This window comes from Pelodiscus sinensis, chromosome 3 (genome assembly GCF_049634645.1).
Source record: "Pelodiscus sinensis isolate JC-2024 chromosome 3, ASM4963464v1, whole genome shotgun sequence".
In the NCBI taxonomy this organism is placed as follows: Eukaryota; Metazoa; Chordata; order Testudines; family Trionychidae; genus Pelodiscus; species Pelodiscus sinensis.
This window is the reverse complement of record NC_134713.1, coordinates 199,701,584-199,726,782: the sequence shown is the minus strand read 5'-3', so window position 1 is coordinate 199,726,782 and position 25,199 is coordinate 199,701,584. Positions and strand designations below refer to the sequence as shown.

General features: G+C 48.3%; 1 protein-coding gene across 7 annotated transcripts; it reads left to right on the top strand.

Annotated features, from left to right (window-relative positions):
* Positions 1–40: 40 nt before the first annotated feature.
* LOC102459754 (uncharacterized) lies at positions 41–24,608 on the top strand. Of its 7 annotated transcripts, none has more exons than XM_025177913.2 (8): positions 45–630; positions 6,547–6,762; positions 7,473–7,656; positions 8,614–11,919; positions 15,392–15,526; positions 16,414–16,586; positions 19,695–19,812; positions 23,938–24,608. In XM_025177913.2, exons 2-8 carry the CDS (start codon positions 6,557–6,559, stop codon positions 24,130–24,132), a joined length of 4,317 nt encoding a protein of 1,438 aa, XP_025033698.2. In that variant the 5' UTR covers positions 45–630; positions 6,547–6,556; the 3' UTR covers positions 24,133–24,608. The 7 variants fall into 7 exon arrangements, with proteins under 7 accessions (XP_025033700.2, XP_025033698.2, XP_025033697.2 ...); XM_025177912.2 differs by having other exon boundaries at positions 45–671; XM_006135953.4 differs by having other exon boundaries at positions 45–753.
* The last annotated feature ends 591 nt before the right edge of the window (positions 24,609–25,199 follow it).

Below are 25,199 nucleotides of genomic sequence, written 5' to 3'. Positions count from 1 at the left end.
CTCCCGCGCGCGCTCGGCCGCGAGCCGCGCCACCCGGATCCGGAAGGCCGCCTGCCGCTCGGCCGGAAGTGAGGACGCGCGGCGCGCGCCCCGGGGGGAGCGGGAGCTTCCGCTTCTAGCTACAGGCCGAGGCGTCCCGGGCCCTGTCTGGCCGGGGGGGGGGGGCTGTGCCGGGCTTGCCCCCCCCCCCAGGCACCTCGCCTAAGGCCGCGCCCCGAGCCGTGACTGATCCGCGATGCGGGGGGGGCTGGGCCCTGACGGGTTAACCCCCCCCCGGGGCCGCTCGCGCCCTAGGGCCGTTGCTCCGTTTCTGCGCCTGCGCGGAGCATTCCTCGGGCACGCGCCTCCATCGGGCACGCAGCGGCGGGGGGCGGGGCGCTGGGACCCCGCCCACTGGGCGTTCCGCGTCTGCTCTCCTGCCCCGCAGGCAGGGCTGGTAGCTGGTGCGGCAGAGACCGGCGCCGCGAGGGATGTGCACGGAGCCGCCCGCTAAGCTCTCGCAAAGCTGCATCAGGCGCTCCCGCTCCGCCACCTGCAAACAAAACCCCGCTGCGGGGCGGGTCTAGGAGTGCACTGCGACAGGCTCGGCTTAAGGACTAATGGCTCAGCTGATATTCCTATTAGCAACAGGTACTGGGAGAAGCGGGAAGGTCTGGGCAAATACCTGATAGGTGAGTTTTCCACACTCGTGCTGGACTCTACCAGCAGTGCTTTTTCAGAGGACGAGGGAAAGAAGAGCATGGGATACTGCAGGTACCCAGAATACACCTGGTAGGATTCACTTGGAGACTACAGTAAAGGAGCATCCAAATCATCAGGTCCTCTTGTCTCAGTACCTCTTCCCCAGTTTCTCCTCTTCCCAAATCAAATCTCTCAGGGTATGTCTACACTGCAAAGTTAATTTGAAATAACAGCCGTTACTTCAAATTAACTTTAATAGTGTCTATTCGTGCAAACAGCTATTTCAAAATTAATTCAAAATAGCGGAGCACTTAATTCGAATTTGGTAAACCTCATTCTGCGAGGAGTAATGCCAAATTCAAAATAGCTATTTCGAATTAAGTGCTGTGTACACACTGAATTCAAAATAGGGGGCCTCCAGCCCTTCCCAGGGAGCCCTGGTGGCCACTCTGGGCACAGCCAGTAAAATTTACTCTCCTCTCCCCCAACCCCGGAGGGGGGGAAAGAGGAGGAGCCATTAAAGGGGTAGACTCTGGCCACAGTGCCTGTGCCAGCTCCAAGCCTGCCAGCCCAGAGCCAGCAGTGGCCACTGGGCCTCCTGATCCAGTGGCCCCAAAACATGAGCCAGCAAGCCACTGGCAGCCAGCACTCCACTGCTCCTCAGGAGCAGTCTGCTAGCTCCCAGGAGCCTGACGGGTTGGAGAAGGCAGGTGCCTTCCTGGTCCAGGGTGGAGATAATGGACCTTATTAAGGTGGGGGGGGGGGAGGATGGCACCAACATCCATGATCTCCACACTAGACGGAGGAATACAACCGTCTATGGCAGGATAGCTGCCAGCCTGGCTACCAAAGGCCACATGCGAACCCAGGAGCAGGTTTGCATGAAATCAAATTGGTCCGGCGACACCCCCCAACCCAGAGCCCTGAGCTTCCCCTCCCCCTTCTTCCCCTTGCTTCTCCCTTCCAGCTCCCTCCTCCTAGGTTCCCCGCCCCCCTCCCGCCCGCTCCCACCCTCTTCTCCTCTCCTACCTTTTCCCAGACTCACCAGAGGTTCATACCCCCAGTTTTGTTCAATAAACCCAGTTTCTAATTTTGAACATACAGTAAAACTTCAGTGGTCCAGCATCCAATGGTCCGGCACTCCTGATGGTCCGGCACCATCTGGAACCCGGAAGTGCTGGACAATTGGAGCTGCTCTGCCCCTGGCTTCCCCAGTTCAGCCGCTGCTGAAACTGACCAGCAGCTGACTCCGGGAAGCCCCTGGGCTTCCTGGAGTCAGCTGCTAATCAGTTTCAGCAGCATCTGACTTGGGGATGCCTGGGGCAGAACAGCTAGGGTGCTGCCCGGTTGGTTCCCACAGCACCGAGGGGCACATTCCCCCCACTCCACCCCAGACTCCTCATAGCCCCGCCCCCCTCCAATAGTTCAGCATATTTGATAATCCGGCACCCCCTGGGTCCTAAAGGTGCCGGATTATCGGAAGTTTACTGTACATGTTTTTTGTTTGACATCAGGAAGGGGGGCTAGGGAGGGGTAAGTGGAAGGATGTGAGGGAGGAATGGGGCACGAGCCCCCGGTGGGGAGGACAAGGGTGGCTCTGAGGGCTCCTGGCATGGATGTTGTCCTGCAGGGCCTCCTGGATCCTGACAGCCCCCTGATAGACCTCCCAGATGGCAGCCTGCAGCAAGTGCAGCCGGGCTGATGGCAATGACCCCACAAGACACACCAGCGTGTCCAGGGGCAGCTCTGGTTCCATGTGGCAGAGTGCTGTGGTGTCCCAAGTGCGGGCACTCTAAGACAGGACTGCTTTGTTGTCCCTCAACAAGGTAGACAAGCAAGCGGGGAACCCTGAGAACTGTCTGTCCGGATTGGGATAGGGTCCCTTTAAGCACGGAGTTCAGTTAGCCTCAGGCAACAGCCCCACACACTAAGTCCTAACTTGATGCCCTGCCGGCACTTGTTCCGGACAGCCTTAACTTCAGTTCAGGGTCCATTCAGTGTGGATGCGCTATTTCAAAACAGCAAAATGCTATTTCGAAAGTTTTTGTGTATAGATGCATTATTTTGAATTAGCTTAATTTGAATTAACTATTTTGAATTAAGTTAACTTGAATTAACGCTGTAGTGTAGACATACCCTCAGGGATAGTGCTCTCCGCCCCCTTTTCCCCAGACAGATTCCCAACAATTAACATACCCCTAGCCAGGCCAGTGCCTGTATCCTGAACTAAACAGTTAATAGTGATAGAGATGTTAATGTTAGCACACACCCTCACCACCAGCTAAACAGATTTCTCTCAGGAACAGCCTGAAAATTTGTTAGCAGGTTTCAAAATATACTGAGCAGCTGAAAGATTTGAATGTTTCCTTACTACATAGGTGTACAAAGCCACAGTCAAACCAGTATGTTGCATTGCTCAAGGCACCAGTATGTTGCATTGCTCAGTGAATGCGCTGAGTACTTACCAGGGGAGTGCCAAGGGAAGTGGGCCTCTCACCTGCCTGTAGTCAAGGGTCAACTGAAAAGAAGGGGAAAAGAAAAGAATAAACCTTGGTCTCATCTGAGTTCAGCCTCCGCTGGTTGTTGCAAGGTGGGGCTGTGCACAGCTCAGGACCTTTCCATCTAACTGGCCAAGGAACACCTCTGCAGACAGGCAGCCATCACTCCACAGGGCTCCTGGCCCTCTCCCTTGACATGGGCTGGCATCCCCCAGGTGGGGGCTCATGAGAGCTCCCTGCACCACTGGTCTCAGAGCAGTGCAGTGAGTAGTTACACCAGCCACAATAGGAATTGGGTTGCATTTATCAATTAGGACATTGTCCCCTGTGCATTTAGAAGCAGGGTTCTCGCACACAGAAGAGGGGAATTGAATAGGAACAAGTCGCTGTTTTCCCGCTATTGATCTGTGATCATTGCTGGGGGCTGTGGAGCTTCTACTTGCTCAGTCTTAAAATAGGTAGGTGGGCTAGTTCCCACTACTGCCTCTGATGTCAGCATCTCCCTCAGCTGACTGCCTGTTGCTATGAGACCACACCACGGTGGTAGCTTCACATTACTTGTAAACAAGTATACACCGTGCATTGAATTTTTGCTTGCTACCTTAATTAAACTGCAATTGGAGAACCGGTGGAAGCACATTTCACCCAAGGTAAAGTGACATTTAAGATTTTCTGTCAATCATATGTGCAGAAGTGAATTGTGGGGCTGGATGGTAACAGCAAGGTCTCCCAGGTGTCTCATCACCTTTAATTTTTGAGAGAGAGCATTCAGGTGGGTATTGTGTTTGATGTGGTTCTTGCCCTTGTCATAGCTTTCTTGGTTTTATAATTCACAATGGAAAGGTGTTCACATGGTAAGATCACCTGAGATAAGCAAATTGCATTAAGCTGCATTAAAAACATTTTAACTGTATAGCATATGGCATATTATTGAGAGCACTATCAAAAAACAGTGCCATTACCACGGTAGCTTCATTGCCACACAATGTGGTTTAATGTATCTGGCTCAGTGCAGACACTGTTGTTGATGATCTGTGGTGCACAATACAACAAGCACTTTCTCCATACAGGCTGAATCTCTTGTCTGGCACCTGTCTCAGGACCTGTCTGGTGCTGAACCAGAGAATTTACCAAACCATGAGAGGTCAATTTTGGTTAGCAACATCACCAACACTTCCACTGCTCATTGGGCTCTGAGAAGACACTGAGGGGTAAATTAGAGTTAAATAACAGCACAGAACACCAAGAGCCAGGCTGGTGTCTGAAAACAAACTTTATGGGATTGTGAGAAACTTGGCCGCACCCATGAAAAGTGGACATCTGGCTCACTCAAATCCTGCCGGACCACAGATGTTGCCAGACCAGAGTGTGTCGGACTAGAGAGGTTCAATCTGTACCACATAACATGTTTATTTTAAGAATTATATTTCTAATCTATCTGTGAATTTCAGTTTGCTATTCAGTTATTTAAAGCACGTGGTGTTTTTGCAGATTTTTGGGGAAAGGGGAAGGTCAAATAACCTCTATTTAAATAGACAATTATTTTATTTCTATTGAAACAGACTCCAAGAGTGAGCTTTTTTAAATGATCACTTAGAACCACATTCAAAACTAATCTTTGTACACACAGATTAGGTAAATGAACACCTAACTATCCAATTCACCTGTGCAAATGCCTGTCTATATGCAACCAGTATATGCAAAATTCATGAATATAGTTTTTTGGGGGTCAGTGAGAGGTGGTCTGGAACCACAAGGCAGGTAGCTGATGAATATTTTCCCCAATTATCTTAGCTAATTGCAAAGTTCTCAGTGCAAATTCTAACTCTGGCCAGTCACTGGAGCACTTGACTCCATGCAGAAGCTTGGTTTGGATGGCTTGTGATGAAATTAGGAGGAGAGGAAGCCGGAGACTGCAGAAATAAGCTGGAACCCCCCCTGAGCATAGCTAGGGTTTCACACAAGATTTTTTAGAGCACCTGTGTCAGGTTAAGCTGGTAAGACTGCAGGATCAGAGGATGTGGAAGCATCTGACCTTTTCCATCTCTAGACTGGGCTGGCAGTAGGAAATGCAGAAGCACAGGAAAATGGAAGCTAAGCAAGGGGAAACAGTACAACCCTCCAAGGGTTGGCTAGGCTTACATTTGAATTTTGAATGGTGGATTAAGTTGATTCCTGTTTCATCTGAGTTCTTTTGACTAATGAGGAGTGATGTTAACATGCTGGGCCAAATTCACTCTGGCTACGTCTACACTGGCCCCTTTTCCGGAAGGGGCATGTAAATTTCACTAGTCGTCGTAGGGAAATCCGCGGGGGATTTAAATATCCCCCGCGGCATTTAAATAAAAATGTCCGCCGCTTTTTTCCGGCTTTTAAAAAAGCCGGAAAAGAGCGTCTAGACTGGCCCCGATCCTCCGGAAAAAGCGCCCTTTTCCGGAGGCTTTTTTAAAAGCCGGAAAAAAGCGGCGGACATTTTTATTTAAATGCCGCGGGGGATATTTAAATCCCCCGCGGATTTCCCTACGACGACTAGTGAAATTTACATGCCCCTTCCGGAAAAGGGGCCAGTGTAGACGTAGCCTCTCTGTGTAAATGGGTACTTATGTCAGTGGTGTGCATCAGACCCGCCAAATACTTCATTATGCCACATACCCAAGACTCAATCTGCAACAGGGGGCGAGCTCTTGTCCCTCTGGCACCACCTAGTGGCCCATCTGGGAATTGCCTCTCCACATGGTCGGACGCCCCTGGGTGTGGCTGATCAATCTGTCATCCCATCAATTGCTCTTGTACTCCTGGAACAACTGCACTTTCCTCTTCATGGCGTAACCTTCCCATTAGGTCACAATCAAGTTCCCCCCACCCTGGGGTGGTATCAGTCTCCTTCCAAAGCACCTCCCAGCAATTCCAAGATAGGCCACCACAGTGGGCCACGACTGCAGTGGCACGTAGGGGAACCTAGAACTGCCCTCTACATTAGCTTCCAAACCAGCGATCCTCCTCCAGCACCTCTGGTCTTTCCTCCCCCCTAGCCCTTACTGCCCCTTTCCTGGGTTTCTCCTCAAACTCCTGTGACTAGCCTCTGGTCTTCCCTCTTTCATACCAGAGTGAGGCTCACTGCATCCTAGCCCCCACCAAGGCAGTCCATGGCTAAATGGACTCTCTGGCCTCTGTGCCTCTTGCACACCCCATTTCTGATTAAAGAAACAGGTTGCAGCAAAATTGGGAATAATGCAAAGGTGCTGTAGGCTACATTCATGAATAGTCCCAAGGTTCTTTGGACTGACGGTGCAAAGTCAGTGCACGGTGGCGTTCGTTAATATCATGGTGTTGTGGGGATGAATAATTGTGTATCTTCCGTTTGTAGCCAAGCAGCAATGGAACCGTTTTATCTGTATGACATCAGCACGATCACCTCCAACAAAACCATTGAGCGAGTCATCTCACCCATGGCAGCTCAACTTTGTCATTTAATGATAGCAGTGGAGTGGGAAGGGGTGAACAGCGAACGCCTGGCCGATTTAGAAAAACCTGCTGAAGAATTAGCCAAAGCTACTGAAGAACTTGCTTATGTTGCAAGAAGGTAATACTGAGTTCCAAAGAGGGCAAAACCAATTTCCCTTCATGCACGTACCTGTATCACAGGGGGTGGAGTAGCAGGATCACCTACAGGATACATTTCTCTACTTGTATCCGTTTGTTCCAGGCATGCTGGTTCCCTGAGTTTTGATTTAAAGTGGCTCATCCTCTAGGTACAGTCTGTATTGTTTTTAATTTTTGTCTGTAACCCTATTGTGGCTTAGTCTATTGCTTTTCTGGAAAACGTCTGATTTTAAACTCCTGCTGTAATTCCTGGCCCCTGCTTTACTAACTGTAGAGATACCTTCATGGTTGTTTGACCACCCAGTAGAGATCATGGTAAAAGAATTAGTATGGGATGGGGAACAGGCACGTGTGTGGGGGCTTCTCCTCTTACTGGGATTGGACAGCGGCTCCATTCTACCCCCAACCAGACTAATGAGGCTGTCTTGCGTGTGGCTGCTGTTTAATAACCAGAGCATTTAATTAAGGGAAAGTGCAACCCTTCCCCCTCCTCCCCTGACCTACACCTGCTTATTCTCCAGGGAGTTCAGTTCACATAGGAGCAGCTAGTTGTATCCTTGCCTGTTCAGGTTGCGTGGCTCTCCTTGGAGCCAGCATCCCAGTCTCATGCCAGTGCTGGCTCACATCCATACCTTTCCTTAATGGCATTCGTGTGACCTTGCCTACCTGAGGTCAGTGTTCTTTCGTCAGGCTGGCTGAGGAGTCCAACGATGAGCTGCTGGCTGGGGAGATGCTGCCAGCCTCAGAAACTCTCCTCGTGGCTGGAAAGAGCATCTTATTGGTGGCCCAGAAACTCCGCATTCAGCCAGACGCTCAGAACCATCAGGAGGAGCTGATTGATTCAGCAAAGAGAGTCTTAGTAGACACTGTAAAGGTGAGTGCGATGCAGGTGTGTCATTCTGTGCTATTAAGACACTGCTCCCCTTCCAGCAGCTCCGCCTTCTCAGGCAAGGGGCTCTGTCCAGGGTTAGCGGCCTAGCCTGCATTTCCCGGGGTGGGATGTGTGTGGAGGATGTTGCGGTTCTTACATGGCCTTTTTCACCAGCAAATCTCAGTGCACGCTACAAGGAGGGGCCGTGTCCATATCTCCCATCTATGGCTGAGGCAATGAGGTGAAGTGTTTTGCTCAAGCTTCCAAGGTCTAGGTCAGGGATAGATCTTATTCCAATGCTCTAGCTGCTCAGTTACACTGTACTTCCTTGCCCCCACAGCTAGAACTATGAGCAAAATATGGTGTCCAGTTGCTTGGGTGTCTAGAGTCACCCTCCTAAAAGTCATAAGTTTTCAATCATCTCTTTGCTTTGAAACTTTTTTCCCACAAAACCTATTGAAATATAAGAGCTTTGCTCCGTCTCTCTTAGAAAGAGATATAAAAGCCAAGGAAGAGACGGAGTTTGGGGGTTGTGGCTCTGGGAGATCTCTGGCGTGACCATAGACAAGTCACTTAAACACGCTGTACCCCAATTTCCTCATCCGTAAAGTGTGGTTAGTAACACTTCCCTCGCTCCCAGGAGCATGGAGAAGCTGTGCTTATCACTGCTCAGATGTTCTCTGGTGTACTTCATAGGGGAACAAAGACTTTGTAAAGGCACAAGAGTTCTGTACCATGGGCTTTCAGCACTATCAATACTGTATCCCTCACCAGCAGCACTTTTATTCTCAAACTCAGCTAGAACTCACCCACTGTTATCAATCCACACAGCCATTTTAAAAACAAAGTCAACAAGCTGAAAAGGACAGGTACATTCCTTGCAAAAAGAGTAACATGGGTCTCAGGGAAATGTTCAATGGTTCCTTTACTGTGACCTGTTTGTTCTGGTTTATCAACTAGATCCTCCTGCTTGAAGATGATGCCTCAGTGAGGAGAATTATCCAGGCTGCTCATTGGCTTCGGGACTGCCTGACCGCACTTGAGTTTGCAGGAGACATGCCAGGCCTGCTGGCTGCTTTCCGTGGCTTTTCAGAGTCCTTGCTCTTGCTGAGCAATCTGACAGAGCAACGCCTCCAAGTGCTCAAAGAGTCTTCTCCTCGGAAGCGTTTGGCCCAGACGCTGCAGATCCTTAGGAAGTGTGTCCCGATGTTGCATACTGCAAAGTCCAGTCACTTGAAACACCCCCAGGATCAACACGTGAATGATTCCAAAACCTATGTTTTCAACTTGATGGATAGCACCGTAAAGGAACTGATCTCCTTGCTGAGGAACACCACCAGAAGTCAAGAACTACTGGAGAGAAATGGGCTTTTTTCCCAGCGCCTAAGCCAGCTCCTGGGCCTCCTGTCCAACCCAAACCCTGCTCACCTTGTTGAAGGTGAATTCAACTTCCTTGTGGAAGCTGTGGTCTTCCACTGCATGCTTTTAGCTAACTCATCAAGGCCAAGCAATAAGCGGCAGCTGATAAAGCACTGCCATCGTCTCCTGATGCTCAGGAAAAGTATTTCCAACCACGGAAGCATAACGGTGGTATTACCAGCTCAAAGCCAGCAAGAGTGCATCCTAGAAGAGAAATGTCAGAGTATGAGAGCTGAGGTGGAGACTCTTGATCAAGCCGTGCTCACTGCTGTTGTGTCTCAGGTTCTGGACACTTTCACAGACATTAACGAGCCCCTGCAAAAGTTAATGGAGGCTGCACTGGAACCTCCCACTGTGCAGTATTCTCCCTCAGGAGAAGATGGATTTCTAAGAAAACTGCAGCCTTTTATTACTGCCTTCTTCAGTCATGCTCATCAGATGCTCAAAGTGGCAAATTTTGTTCTGGCCAGGTGCACCAACACCAGAATCATTAAGGAAACTGAAAATTATTTAGATTGTTTAAATGGACTCCTTGCCACAGTGCCTCTGCTCCTCGTGGAAATGACCAAAGACCCTAATAAGATGAGCATCTTGCAACAAGCACAAACCTTCTCTCAAAGATGGGCGTGGACAACAGAAAGCTTGTTGGCATGTATTGATGAGACAATCAACTTGCCCAAATTCCTTGATCTGTCTATCCAGGAAATGGCTGATGACAGAGAGTGTTGTGAACAAGAATTAGAGAGTCAGAACCCTGGAGGGTTCTCATGGCATGCCACTCATATGACCAGTCAAGCTGCTCGAGTGGTCCAAGTTACTAACAGGTATGTGGATCAAGTCAGAGATCCCATTTTCAAGAATGGTTTGTTAGTTTTAGTTAAGCAGCTGGAAATCTCCATTCTGGAAGTGAGAACGGCTACAAGCCACGGTTTAGAAGGCATATCTTGTCTACAAACCAGAAACGCATTTTCAAAAAAAGTAAAGCATCTGATGGACTCCACTCAAAACATTAGAGAGGGGTTGGATGGGGCTAACCATCCAGATATTCTTAGTCCACTTCGGGAACAAATTCGGAGGCTTGGCATTCCGAAAGAGATGGGTTGCCTTTCAGCCCAGGACCACGTAGAGCTCAGTGCACCAGATGTCGTCATAAAACGAAGCACTAATGACAATACCAAATTAGCAGAAGAATTTTTAAGGAAAGGGCTTTCATCAGCCGCCTCTCCTCTTGAGACGCTTCCAAGAGCAGGTAACTTATACCTGGGAAGAGTGGATTTACACCCTGTGATCAATGAACTCATCACTGCAATAGAGAAACGTGACATTACAGCAGTAAACACTGCTTGCTTTGCTTTACTTGAACTTTCCAACTGTTGTGTGGACGCTGCCCAGGAAGCCTTATCAATTGTCAAATCGCCACTGCTGGAAAAGCTGACCCAATACGGAAAGATAGTTCTATTAACACCACGTGTTATTAGCTTAGCTAGGGAGATAGGCCCAAACCCAGTTTTCAGAGCAGACAGACTTTTTCCAACAGCTGTTATGTTATCAGAGAGGATTTATGAAACTAACCAGTGCCTGGTGGCCGTGGCAGGCTCTTGGCACAGTCTAGTCCAGCAGTTATTTTGCACTATAGATGCATCTGACCATCTGAAGAGCAAACAAACTTTGGATGAGATAATGAAGACATTAGCAACAGTTGTACAGCTAGCGGGTGATGTTGCATGTACAGACTGTGAAGAGGAGCTTATGATAGTTCCTAAGATTCAGGAAAGGTTTGCACGGGTTCAAGCAAAATTCACAAGTGCTCAGACCAAGGCAAAGGATTTATCTGAAAAGGCGCTGTCTTCGGATCACGTCCACCCCCCCCAGTGTAGCCTCGAGGGGGTCTGTCTTCTCTGGTCTGTCAGCATACAGGTGCTCCTGAGCTCTGTGGATCAGCTCATCGGCAGAGATGTTTTGTCCTTAAGTCAATTAAAGAATGCAGTGAAGCACAGGCTGCGCTTGCGGGAAGTCCTGGCAGCTGTATCCGAGAACTCTTTAAGAATTCAAGAGGCAGCCCGGCTGTCCTCTCTCGCCTGTGCTGAACACAGCATGCAGCATGACATCCTAGGGCTCCGGGAGGAGGTAAAAGTGCTAACGGAAGCTCTGTTACATGTGGTGGATATTCTGTCCGTCTCCCCGGTGCCTTGTACACACTTGTCCATCCGTGCTGAGCTGCTCCAGCGAGAGCTTGCAATGAGAGCAAAATCACTCCGGCGCCTCCTCATCAGCGCCAATCAGGAGTACGTGAGGGTCATCCAAAACATCCTCAGATTGGCCCGGCCTCCTGTGCTTACCCAGGGTGATGACGGTGGGATGGTTAAACAGGCAGATCAGATAATAGCAAACGTCCAGCTGGTCAAAACTGTCATCGAAGACGCTTTGGTGAACACAGCTCATTTAAAAATGCGGGAACGCCTGCTCGCCCTGACCGACCACCTTCTCCTCCTGACGGCTGCGGCTCTAGGGAGAGATGGGGAGTGGCTTGGAAGCCAGCAGGACAAGGAGCTGGCCAAGCGAGACTGCATCATATGGGAGTGGTCTGCTGAGGCTCACTATGTGGTGACACAGCTCCAGTCAGTGCAAGGCATTGATAAAGCTGTCCCGGAGCTCGTTAAGCAGTGTTTACAAAACAGCAAGTCACATGCCGCTGCAAACCAATGTCACGGCTCAGCAGAGCTGCCCCCCACCAAAGTACCCAGAACCAAACACCGGAATCGCACAGGTGAAGCCAATTTGGCAGACCCCCAGCCTACCGCGAGGGAATTGGCAGGCTCAGCTGCCAGGGATGCATCTGAAATCATGGTACAGTAGATCTTAGTCTATTTACTGAAGTCAGTTATTGAATTAATACAATATGACAGGGACTAATTTGGCTACAGCTACTCAAGATAAAGATCTTGGAGTCACTGTGGATAGTTCTCTGAAAACATCCACTCAGTGTGCAGCAGCAGTCAAAAAAGCAAATAGAATGTTAGGCGTCATTAAAAAGGGATAGAGAATAAGACAGAGTATCTTACTGCCTCTATATAAAACCATGGGACGCCCATATCTTGAATACTGTGTACAGATGTGGTCGCTTCATCTCAAAAAAGATATTTTGGCCTTGGAAAAGGTTCAGAAAAGGGCAACATAAATTGTGAGGGGTTTGGAACAGGACCCATATGAAGAGAAATTAAAAAGACAGTGAGGATTTAGCTTAGAAAAGAGGAGACTAAGGGGGGATATGATAGAGGTCTATAAAACCATGACTGGTGTGGAAAAAGTGAATAAGGAAAAGTTATTTATTTATTCCCACAATATAAGAACAAGGGGTCACCAAATGAAATTAATAGGCAGCAGGTTTAAAACAAATAAAAGGAAGTTTTTCTTTACTCAGCGCAGAGTCAACCTATGGAACTCCTTGCCAGAGGATGTGGTGAAGACTAGGACTTTAACAGGGTTTAAAAAAATAGATTCATAGAGGTTAGGTCTATCAATACTTAGTAGCCAGGACAGGTAGGAATGGTGTCCTTAGCCTACGTTTGTCTGGAAATGGGTGACAGGGGAGGGATCACATGAGGATTACCTGTTGTGTTTCCTCCCTGTGGGGCATCTGGTGCTGGCCACTGTCCGTAGACAGGATGCTGGGCTAGATGGACCTCTGGTCTGACCCAGTATGGCCGTTCCTATATTCTTATGAATTAGAGCATAATCTCTAAACTGTGCCAAGTGCATTTCACTGTTTCTCCAACAAGCCCACGTCTTGATTATTTCAGATTGCTGCAAGTGGTTTTAAATCCAATTGTGGAAGGGCTTAAGATTTGTGGTTGCACCGATTGATCTTCTTTCCCCTGCTCACTGTGTTGCTTCCATATCCCACAAGCAGTGGAATTACAGGCAATGAGTGTACTCTGTACCAGGGCTCAATATTACCGAGGTGGAGAACTCCACAATGCCAGCTGATTGCCGTATGCCTCACTTCACTCAGACCTAAAACTGTGTTGAAAGCTGGTGTTGATGGCAAACCAAATTTTGTATTGGTCACTTTTGGTGGGCGAGTACCTTTAAAATAAACCAAATGCAAAAGGTATCGGCACTTAGTCAAAGATCAGTATAGCCAGCTAGCTCCAAGAGGCTAGTCATGATGTAAACATTTTGCAGATCTTTTTTGAGAAACGGAGATCACCGCAATTAGCAAAACACATAATTCAGCATTCACTGCAAGGTGCCAAGGCCAGTGCACTGAGGATAAGTCTACACTAGAAGTGCTACATTGGTGCAGCTCTGCCACTGTGGTGTGTCTGGTGAAGATGTTCTCCCACTGACATACACTGGTGTGGGCTCTACTTAAGTTGCTGTAATTTGCATTGCTCAGGGAGTTTTTTACATAGCCTGAGCAATGTAAGTTAGGTCAACTTAAGTGGTAGTGTTGACCTGTCATTAGTGTCTAACATGATCTCCGGTTGATAGAGCCAGATATTTTGGATTGCACAGCAGATGCTTAGTGACTGGAGACAGAGCACACAACATGGAGTGACAACATACGGATTTGCAGGATGAATTTGGGAGGCTACCTCAGTGGTACAGATCAGACTTTTCTCTTTGTGGGAAGTGGGGAAGAGAGAGGGCTGGAATTTACCAGAAAAGAAGCTGCCCTTGTGTTTTCCTCCTTGTACTATGGGGGGGGGGGGGGCATGGGATTTCAAAGGGGCTCAAGGGAGTTCTGCATGTGATTCACAGTGTATGTGAGCAGCCCTAGGGAGATAATCAGCACTGCACTATGGGATGAGGCTGTGCTCTTTCAGGTCACTGGATAGCCTTCCACTGACTTTGGCTGGGGAACGTCAGAGTGCTGGAACAAATCATCTCTGGTGCCCAGTTACAGCTGAAGTTTGAAAGTGGAGCATAAGGAAGGCCGTGCAGAACTGAGCGGGACCTCCTTTAGCTTTCACAAAGGGCTGCTGGGTGCTGGGCATGGTTTGAGCCAGAGTTGATTGAGCGACGAGGAGTCCTGTGGCACCTTATAGACTAACTGAAGTGTAGGAGCATAAGCTTTCGTGGGCAAAGACCCACTGCATGCATCTGACGAAGTGGGTCTTTGCCCACGAAAGCTTATGCTCCTACACTTCAGTTAGTCTATAAGGTGCCACAGGACTCCTCGCCGCTTTTGCAGATTCAGACTAACACGGCTACCCCTCTGAGAGTTGACTGAATTTCACTGACAAGCACACCAGAGAATCCTGCAGCCTGGAGCTCATTCCAAGCTACAACCTTGCTCAGGTCAGCAGGGTGCCTGCTGCCATTTCTGCAAAACATGCAAATTTGCACATCAAGTCCTGGGCATAAATCTTCCACACTTCAGCCCTTGCGGATACAAAAGGAGGGTCTGCTGGCTTGGCACAGCTGTGGGATTCCCATGACTCCATCTGCCCCCTTGTGTAGAAGGGTTCCTTCCCCCTGGGTGCTGAGCCACACTAGGTGCAGCCAATATGATGTATAGTCAGGCTGCATGTGGCAGGTTCCACGGCCGTATCTGGCCTCTGACCGTGAGTGCTTTCCACTGCAGCAGGCACTCACATGTTTCAAAAAGCACAACCTAGAATGGTTTTAGCTTACAACTAGGTGCCAGCTGGGGTGCAGGTCAGGGGACTGTTTAAAACGGGTGGGGAACCTTTTTTGGGTCGGGGCCACTCACCCACAGAAAAATCAGTCGGGGGCAGCACACAAGCGAAATGCAAAACAAACCCCAAAACCCTCACTGTGGCTCCAACTGAGGAGAAAGACACTCCCCATGTTCCCCGCACACACCAGAGCCTGTAAATTTTGTGCACTCCAGCCCTGCAGTGGGACAGCAGGAGGGGTTGAAGTGCCAGCACGGGTTCCCCAATGCTGGGTGGGCCAGATCCAGGCAAGCTGGGGGCCACATCCAGTCGTGGGCCTGAGGTTCCCCACCCCAGTTTAAAAGGGCCGATGGGTGTAATGGTACCCCTGGGGTAGGCAGGCTCAGGCCAGTGGCAAGGACTGAGGCTTGGCGTATTGGGTGGGATGGATCTAGGCCATGATTCCGTTTGTTTTGATGAGTGGAAATGGCTCAGGGAAGAAGCCTGTGGAACAAGACCATGAGCATGTGGGGTGAAAATTCAAAACACCCATTCCCTATATTGAAAAGTGTTTCTGCTGACAAGGGACGGCTGAGCCCTCTCCATGAGCCACTCTGCCACGGGCGGTAGTCATGCAGATATGGCACAAGAGAAGGGTGCTTGTTGGAGGTGAATCTGTTTCATTGTCTTCACAGCTCCTGCGTGACCCTCCAAGGGACTCCCAACCCGCTCGCCATGACGACAGTAATACAATGTCCCAAGCCACCCAGGAAATGGCCACAGGGATGTCTCACATGGCGCAGTTTCTAAAGAGGAAGGGACCGATAACGGTATTTCCAGTGCTGTTATAGGATGGGAGGAAATGTTTCGCTGGGTAACTAGAGCCAGCTCAATCCACTGAGCACCCGCTTGTGTCGATCATAAACCTCAGAGCGGCACAGTGACTCAACAGGCCACAAGGGGGCGTGATTGTGCCCAAGAGTCCGCTCTCGCGCTCCTGAGGAAGAATCAATCAGTGCCCGTTTCATTTAAAGCAGGTGTAATAGCGTCACTGGGAGTGTGCCTGATATGCTCTGAAAAGCCTTTCCCCCAGGGTGGAGATGAGGCAGGCAGAGAGGTTACTCTGCCCCTTCCCCTGCTATTTCAACCTATTTATTGATTCTCGGAACTATGACCCACAGGCCTGCTGGCTGCTGCAGCAAGGGGTTGAGTCTATTGCAACTCCCGTTCTTTGACAGAGCTTGGCGTATCGAACAGCTCCCCGGGTGGCTTCCACAGAGCAGGCTAGAAGTGGCGGAATGAGCCATGACCTGCTGCTGCAGCAGCTGCAATTCCAACGTTGAAAATGCTTTAAAACTGCCCTGTTTTCCCATCAGCCTCTGCACCACCCACACTTGGTGTCTTTATTATGTTTGTCCTTCAATATCCTCATCCCATGCCGGGCACAGGGAGCACCGGGAAGTTTGTGAGTGTTTGTTATGAGAGTCCAGCCGTGGTCTGGTGGGAGCTGATACATGCATGTGACATCAACAAATTAACACAGCTGGGCCAGGAGTGTCCCCATGCAGGCTGTGAGGTTGGCTCTGTTGTGTGAACATGCTCTAGAGTCAATGAGGCGACAGTATTGCTAACCAGATTCTGCCTGCAAGGAGATTTTACATCCTTTTCAGAGCAAATGCCCCGACCTCCTTCCCAACTTCTTTCGATTTAATTTTAGACCAAAGACCAGCTCGTTGCCTGTGCAAGACAAATGGCCTCCAAGGGGCAAGTGTTTGTCAGGTTTGGCCACATGGTTGCAAAGAGCTGCCTAGACAAAAGATGTGCAACTGAACTGCTGTGTGTCACCGAGCAAATCCAAACCATCAGCAACCAGCTCAGCATTATTTCCAGGTAAGACGCAGGTTCCAAGGCTATTCTCTCAAAGCTATGTGTGTATTCACTCCATCTTAAGAAGGGATTGCAAAGGACGCTGCTGACGATCTTTCTTGTCAGTAGTTGCGTCACATGGCTGAAGATTTCTCTGCTGTGAAGAGTTTTCCTCTTTTTTACCCTCTGACAAGCTTAAAAAACAATATATCCCTTGGTTTTTGTTCCCATGTCCTAGGTTAGTGTGATCTCTGCTACTGGCGGCTGTTGCTGAGTCAGCAGGGTGAAAGCATTTTAACCAAAGTCCTATAGCTATCCTATGTATCCTTTAAAGACTAACAAGATGGTTTATTAGGTGGTGAGCTTTCATGGGCCAGACCCACTTCCTCAGATCAATATGTGGAAGAAAATCGGCACAACCATATATACCAAAGTGATACAATCAAAAAAATGAACGCATGTGAAATTGACAAATCAAATTTTAGAACAGAGTGGGGGTGAGGGGGAAAGGTAAGTTTCTGTGAGGTAATGACATAGGAGTGATAATAGGGGAAGTTTCTGTGAGGTAATGACATTTGGGGTGATAATTGGGGAAGCTATCTTTGTAATGGGTGAGATAATTAAAGTCTTTGTTTAAACCCATACATAAAGTGTCAAATTTAAGCATGAATGACCATTCTGAAGCTTCTAGTTGAAGTCTGGAGTTAAAGTCTCTTTGAAGCAATATGCATGTTTTAAGGTCGTTAAGGGAATGATCAATCTGGCTAAAATGGCAGGCAACAGCTTTCTCTCTGTGAGAGAGTCTTATGTCTGTTTTGTGTGCATTGATTCTTTGGTGAAGTGTCTGAGACGTTTGTCCAATGTACATAGCAGATGGACACTTTAGGCACATGATAGCATAAATTATATTTCTGGATGAACAGGAATATGTGTTCTTGATCTTGTAACTGGCATGGTTAGGTCCAATAATGGTGTCAGCAGAGTAAATACGTGGACAAAGCTGGCACCGGGGTTTGTTGCAAGGGAAAGTTCCAGGGTTGGTATTAGTGTGATATGTCCTGTGGCTGTTGGTAAGAATCATCCTGAGGTTAGGTGGTTGTCTATAGGACACTATGGGTCTGTCTCCCAGAGCTTCTCGGAGTGTAATATCCTGTTCCAGTATAGGTTGTAGTTTATTGATAATGCGTTGGACGGGTTTAAGTTGGGGGCTATAGGCGATGACAAGTGGTGTTCTATTGTTGGCTTTCTTGGGTCTGTCTTGAAGTAGATGGTTTCTGGGTATTCGTCTGGCTCTTTCAATTTGTTTTTTTATTTCTCCGGGTGGGTAATTGAGGTTTATAAATGCTTGGTAGAGATCCTGAAGTTTCTGGTCTCTGTCAGTGGGATTAGAGCAGATACGATTGTATTGAAGGGCTTGGCTATAGACGATGGATCGTATGGTATGTCCTGGATGGGAGCTGGAGGCATATAGGTAACTGTAGGAGTCAGTGGGTTTTCTGTAGAGTGGTGTCTAATTTGCCATTGGTGATTTGTACTGTGGTGTCCAGGAACTGGATCTCTCGTGTAGAATGGTCCAGGCTGAGATTGATGGTGGGGTGTAGGTTGTTAAAGTCTCTGTGGAATGTATCCAGTGTTTCTTGGCCATGGGTCCAGATCATAAAGATGTCATCGATGTAGCGTAAGTAGAGAAGGGGTAAAAGGGGACGGGATCTGAGGAAATGTTGTTTTAAGTCAACCATAAAGATATTAGCGTACTGTGGGGCCTCACAGAAACTTCCCCTATTATCACCCCTATGTCATTACCTCACAGAAACTTACCTTTCCCCCTCACCCCCACTCTGTTCTAAAATTTGATTTGTCAATTTCACATGTGTTTATTTTTTTTGATTGTATCACTTTGGTATATATGGTTGTGCCGATTTTCTTCTACATATTGATCTGAGGAAGTGGGTCTGGCGCACGAAAGCTCATCACCTAATAAACCATCTTGTTAGTCTTTAAAGTGCTACATAGTTCTGTCTTTTGTTTCAGCTACACCAGACTAACACGGCTGCATCTCTATCACTATTCTCTGTATCCTTTGTTTCTAAACTACGGATATTTTTAAAAAATAGTTACGCAATTCTATTGACATGGATTCCTCACAGACTACCACCTTACAGCACGTGGCATGGTGGGTTCCCTGACTGCAATAGTGCTCCTTTAAAACCAGCGCATGTGCATGAGGCCGGAGCGGGTGTGTCTTCAGAAATGACTTCTACAGCTAACAATGAGAAGCATCTCATGTACCGCACATTTTAACCCCCCAAGCAATGTTACTCACTGCTGTGTAGAATGGAAATTTCCGCTCCCTTATCATTCCCCTTCTAAAATAGCGCACTGGTAAGCTCTGTCTGAGAGCCCAATCCCCTGGCAGCAGCCAGTGCTGAGCCTAGAATAAGCGTTGAGCTCATGTTTGAAGAGCTTTCTCTGGAGCTAATGTTACTGGTACTAACAGGCATTAGTCTTTCTGGGTTCCAGCCATGCTGCGTTTGCCGGGAGATTCTCTGGCTCTTTGCAGTGAATTTTCCATTGACGTCCCTAAACCCAGTCTGAGTGGCGCGCCTATGTCCTTTGGCCTCCTGACCAATCAGTGCCATGCTGGGGGACTGAGTATCTCTGGATAGCTTTCTGGGATCATCAAACTGTGCTCAGGGGGGACTCCCCACTTTCTTCTTGCCATAATCAGTGCTTACGTCTCTCCCATCTCCATACTCTGAGCACCCGGCTAAGTCCCAAGAGCAGCAATATTTGTCCGGAAGGACCAGTGCTAGACCAGATACATTGGGCACTTAGGTGTGATTTCAACACTAGGTTTGGTACTTCTCCATTCTGGCTACTACGGCTCTTCTCTTTATTCTTTTGCTCTGCCTACAACATTTTTTTAAAAGCTGAAAAATCTCTCTTGCAGTCAAAACTGTTCCCTGAGCAAGGGTCAGACGTAGTGGAGCACTTTCCCTCCATCTGGAACAGTTTGTTGTATGATCTTCCTAGGTTCAGTAAGTCCTCAGCTAGCCGTGGCTCTAGAATGGAGTATCTAGTCGCTAAGCACATTGTGTAATGCTTTCTCTTTCCATTTTTAAATATGTGAAGGGTAAAAGCAGCAACGTCAGGAAGTAAGTGCTCTGCTGAACTACTGGTGAACAACGCACGGAATCTGTTTCAAGTGGTCCTACAGTCCCTGAAGGCAGCAGAGGCCGCGTGTGTCAAAGTAAGTGTGCACTGGGATAGCTCAAGATTCTTTCAGAAGGCAAGTTCAAATATCTACATGTTTCTACCCCAGCACTTCTGGGTTCAGGCTGTCACCTTCTGAGAATTTTAAGGGCATTAGGCACCCAAATCTCACTGGGAGTTGGGCACTTAACTCACTTCCTGAAGAGCCTATGAAAATCCCACCTGGAATCTGTGTTTGCCTCTCAAAGGTGACTAGGCATCACTTTAGCACTAACATTCCCTGGCAGGCTGGGGTTCTCTCTACCGTAAATGTTCCTTAGCCTGGATTCGTTGTGTTCTGCAAACCAGCGATTTCAGTCTCTTGCACTTTTGTGGCTCAGTTTCCTAATGGAGGCAGCTGCTTCCTGGAGCTGCAGCCTTTGCTCCTGCCCTGTATTCACTGTATTGAATGGTCCTCCAAATAACAGACCTTCACTGTCACAATTTCCAATGTGCCCTCTGAGTTGAAGACTGCCCAGTGAGTACTGGTCACATCTACAGGCAAAACCTCATGAGTTCACCACAGTGCTTTCAGCTTTGGTTTTGGACAGAAAGGCAGGCGGCCAAAAGAAACATCCTGCTATGGAGATAAGAGTCTCAGGTGGGGGCTTTAGAAACAGGTGAAGTGTCTCTTAGGGTTGGTCTTGGCTCAGCTAAGTTTCCATTAAAACTCCCAAAGGTTTCCTAATGAGGACAGCAAGAAATAACTAAATATCATAAATGATTTAATAGTGCAACCTTTAAAAGAGAGCGCTCAGAAAACGGGCATTCATTCAACCAGGCTCTGCTGATACAACTTTTCAAAAATTACAGATCGTACGGTATGTCTACACTACAAAATTAATTTGAACTAACAGCCATTAGTTCAAATTAACTTTAATAGGGGCTACACATACAAACCGCTAGTTCAGATTTAAATCGAACTAGTGGAGCGCTTAATTCGAACTAGGTAAATCTCATTCTACGAAGAGAAACGCTTAGTTCGAATTAAGTAGTTCGAATTAAGGGCTGTTCAGCCACTTAATTCGAACTAGTGGGAGGCTAGCCCTTCAATGGTTGACCTGGTGGCCACTCTGGGCCAAACCAGGGAAACTCTTCTGTCCCTCCCTCCCCCCAGCCCCGGAGTCCTTAAAGGGGCACAGTCTGGCTACAGTGTTCGTGCCAGTTGCAAGCCTGCCAGCACCCAGCCAGCAGACCTTGCACCTGGCACACCATGAGCCAGCCACCCGCTGCCACCCAGCCCTCTGACTCTTCCCAGGACCAGGCTGGCGGCTCACAGGAGCCTGCCCGGGGCCACAAGAGGCGGGCACCCGCCTGGTCTAGTGCGGAGATCGTGGACCTCATCAAGGTTTGGGGGGAGGCCTCCAACGTCCACAATCTCCGCACTAGGCACAGGAAAGTGGCCGTCTAGGGCAGGATAGCTTCCAGCCTGGCTACCAAAGGCCACATGCAAACCCAGGAGCAGGTTTGCATGAAAATCAAGTTGGTCCAGTGAGACCTCCCCCGACCCTGAGCTTAGAACATAAGAACGGCTGTACTGGGTCAGACCAAAGGTCCATCTAGCCCAGTAGCCTGTCTGCCAACAGCGGCCAACACCAGGTGCCCCAGAGGGGATGGACCGAAGACAATGATCAAGCGATTTGTCTCCTGCCATCCATCTCCAGCCTTCCACAAACAGAGGCCAGGGACACCATTCCTACCCCCTGGCTAATAGCACTCCATGGACCCAACCTCCATGAATTTATCTAACTTTTCTTTAAACTCTGTTCTAGTTCTACCCTTCACAGCCTCCTGTGGCAAGGAGTTCCACAGGTTGACGATGCACGGTGTGAAGAACTTTCTTTTATTAATTTTAAGCCTGCTACCCATTAATTTCATTTGGTGTCCTCTAGTCCTTATATTATGGGAACTAATGAAGAACTTTTCTTTATTTACCCTCTCCACACCACTCATGATTTTATAGACCTCTATCATATCCCCCCTCAGTCTCCTCTTTTCTAAGCTGAAAAGTCCCAGTCTCTTTAGCCTCTCTTCATATAGGACCTGTTCCAGACCCCTAATCATTTTAGTTGCCCTTTTCTGAACCCTTTCCAAGGCCAAAATATCTTTTTTGAGGTGAGGAGACCACATCTGTACACAGTACTGAAGATATGGCGTACCATAGTTTTATGCTTCCCCTCCTCCTTCTTCCCCTGGCTTCCCCCTTCCAGCTCCCTCCTCCCCTCTTCCACCCTCTCTCTTTCCCTCTCCCACCTCCTTTTCCCAGTCTCCCCAGAGGTTAATCCCCGCCCCCCATTTTGTTAAATAAAGAGAGTTTCTATTTTTGAACATGTGTCCTTTATTTTTTACATCTGGAAGGGGGGCTAGGAAGCGGTAAGTGGGAGGAGGTGAGGGAGGGATGGGGCACGAGCCCCCGATGGGGAGGACTGGGTGGCTCTGCGGGCTCCTCGGGGTGGAAGCTCTCCTGCAGGGCCTCCTGGATTCTGACAGCCCCCCGACTGACCTCCCCCGGATGGCAGCCTGTGGCAAGTGCAGCCGGGCTGATGGCCGAGTGCTGTGATGTGCCGAGTGAGGGCACTCAGGGCACTCCAAGACAGGACTGCTTTGCTGTCCCTCATCGAGTTAGTTCCCCGGGTTCCCCGCTTGCTTGTCTGTCTGTCCGGGCTGAGGGTCAGGTCCCTTTAAGCACAGCCCTCAGCTAGCCTGAGGCAGCAGCTCCACACACTAAGTCCTAACCTGATGCCCTGCCGGCACTGGTTCTGGCCAGCCTTAACTTCGGTTCAGGGTCCACTCAATGTGGACATGCTATTTCAAATTAGCAAAACGCTAATTCCAATTAGTTTTTAGGTCTAGATGCACTAATTTGAATTAGCTTATTTCAAATTAACTAATTCGAATTAAGTTAGTTCGAATTAGTGCTGTAGTGTAGACATACCCGTAAATACTAAAGTCAGAAGGGATCATTGTGAATAGCTAACCTAAGCTCCTGTATGACACAAGAAATTTGTAACTTCTCGTTTAGCAACAGTGCATCTTCTAGGGAGATCCAGTCTTTATATCGGACTCCAGGATATGGAAAATCCACCACATCCCCAGGGAAAATGTTTCAATGACACCAGTTATCATCAGCACTCTTAAAAAACGCATCGTTTCCAGTATGTATTTGCTAATTTCAGTTTCCAGTCCTTGTCCTACAAGATTAAGGGGGCCTTTACTGTCAGAAATCAACCCCATTTAGGTACTTATAAATTCTCTCTTTGTTAAATAGATTGTGTTCCTTTAGTCTCTTGGTGTAAGGTGCTTTTTTCCAGACTATAAATCCATTTTTGCAGCTCCTCCCTGAATTGTCTTCCATTTTCCCATCACACACCTTTTCAACTTAAGTGGTTAATCAAAATTTTGGCCCTGGTGATGTTCCAGCTGACAGCAGAAATCTGTGATGGAAACTGGTATATGTTCTTTGATGCAATATTGTGTATTGACCAGGAAGTACATTGTCCTGTTTCTCCAAATGCAGGAAGAAGCAAAATAAATAAAGGTCCTGCAGCACCTTAGAGACTAACAAAAAATGTAGATGGTATCATGAGCTTTTGTGGGCACAGCCCACTGCTTCAGATGAACGGAGCAAGGGATCAGGAGATATAAATAAATAGCAGAAAAAGAGGGGATCAGGAAAGAGAAGAAAATACAATCTTGCCAATTAGAGTGTCCATGCTAAATGAGACTAAGAGAGAGGGCTGTAAGTGCCCAGTGCTTAGCTTTCCATGTCATTAGGGTGTTGAAAGTAGCAACCCATCCAGTTCATGTCTTTGTTCAAACCTTGATTAAAGGTGTCAAATATGCAAATAAGGGCAAGTTCTGCAGCTTCTCTCTCCAGCTGGTTTTTGAAATTGCTCTACAGTCACCTTGAGCTCCATTAGTGAGTGTCTGGGCAAGTTAAAATGTTCCCCAACAGGTTTCTGTGTGTTACCATTTCAAATCTGATTTGTGTCCATTAGTCCTTTGTCATAGAGACTGTCCAGTTTGGCCAATATACATGGCAGAGGGGCAACATGGTGATTTTAAATCCCCTTGGCTATCCAAGTATAGTAACGTGTGCAATTATTTTGCTTCCTTCACACAGGGTTTGCGAAAGCCAGACCCGGGCTCAGAAGAAGAAGAGGCAGCTGCCTTTTGTATTAAATGGAAGAAACAATTATTGTGGCACAGAGTCAAAGAAGCTTTAAACCCTGACAGAGATGAATTCGGACTTCGCAGAACACGTGCAGGGCTTGAACCCACCCTTACAGCTCTAGTTCAAGAGCCATCTAAGAATTAAAAACTCTCCCCCGCAGCCCCAAGTTCCACACAAACAACAAAGCATTATGGCTGGTGATTCCCGGGAGTTGGAAGGGGCCTCTGTCACTGATCCCTAGCTCTTGCAGGAAACAACACTGCTGGATAATAACGCCACTTACCTCCTCAGAAGCAAACCATGCTGCCCAGGAGCAAGAGAGACATTCACAAATAAGTGACGTTAGCAAATGTAGTCTGGGGAATGAGGCTGACCATTCTTGGCAAAGTAGCATCCCCAGTATCAAAAGCAACAACTGTGTTATTTTAATCAAGTGTCCCTTAGCAACTTATCTGCGGTGGATGTGGTGTTGTAAAGGGGTAGGCAAGGCATGCCAGTGCAAGATTTTTGTACTCATGTCAAAACAAACTTTTGTGCATGTGAAAAGCTGACAAAAAAGTACTTAAGTTTTCAAGATAATTTTGAAAGAAAAAATTACCAATAAAGCAAAGTTACTCACCTTGGTGCAGTAACTGTCGTTCTTCAAGATGTGTGTCCGTGTGGGTGCTCCACTGTCGGCGCTGGGCTTGCCCCGGCGCTGCGGTATGGAGATTTTTGCAGCAGATGGCCGGACTGCGCATGCGTGGAGGACATCTCATGGCGTTTGCACTTTTTCACGTCGCTTGATCTAGTTCTAGCCAGTTTCTCAAACCCGCCTCAGGATCTGGAAAATAGAAGGACACAGACTCCAAAGCGGGGAGGTGGGCGGGTAGTGGAGCACTCATAGGGGGACACATCTCTCAAAGAATGACAGTTACTGCACCAAAGTAACTTCACTTTCTCCTTCGAGCGATGTCCCCGTGGGTGCTCCACTGTAGGTGTCTGCAAAGCAGCATCCCCCTGTATGTAGGAAGGTGGGATTCGGAGCCCCTTATCTATTGGCAGATGAAAGAACTGCAACTGCTACAGAATTATCGGGCAACCAGCTACACCGGATGGCGTAGTGCCTAACAAAGGTATGATAGGAGGCCCAAGTGGCTGCCCTACAAATATCTGCAAGGGGAACACCTCTGAGAAAGGCAGTAGAAGCTGACATGGCCCTAGTGGAGCAG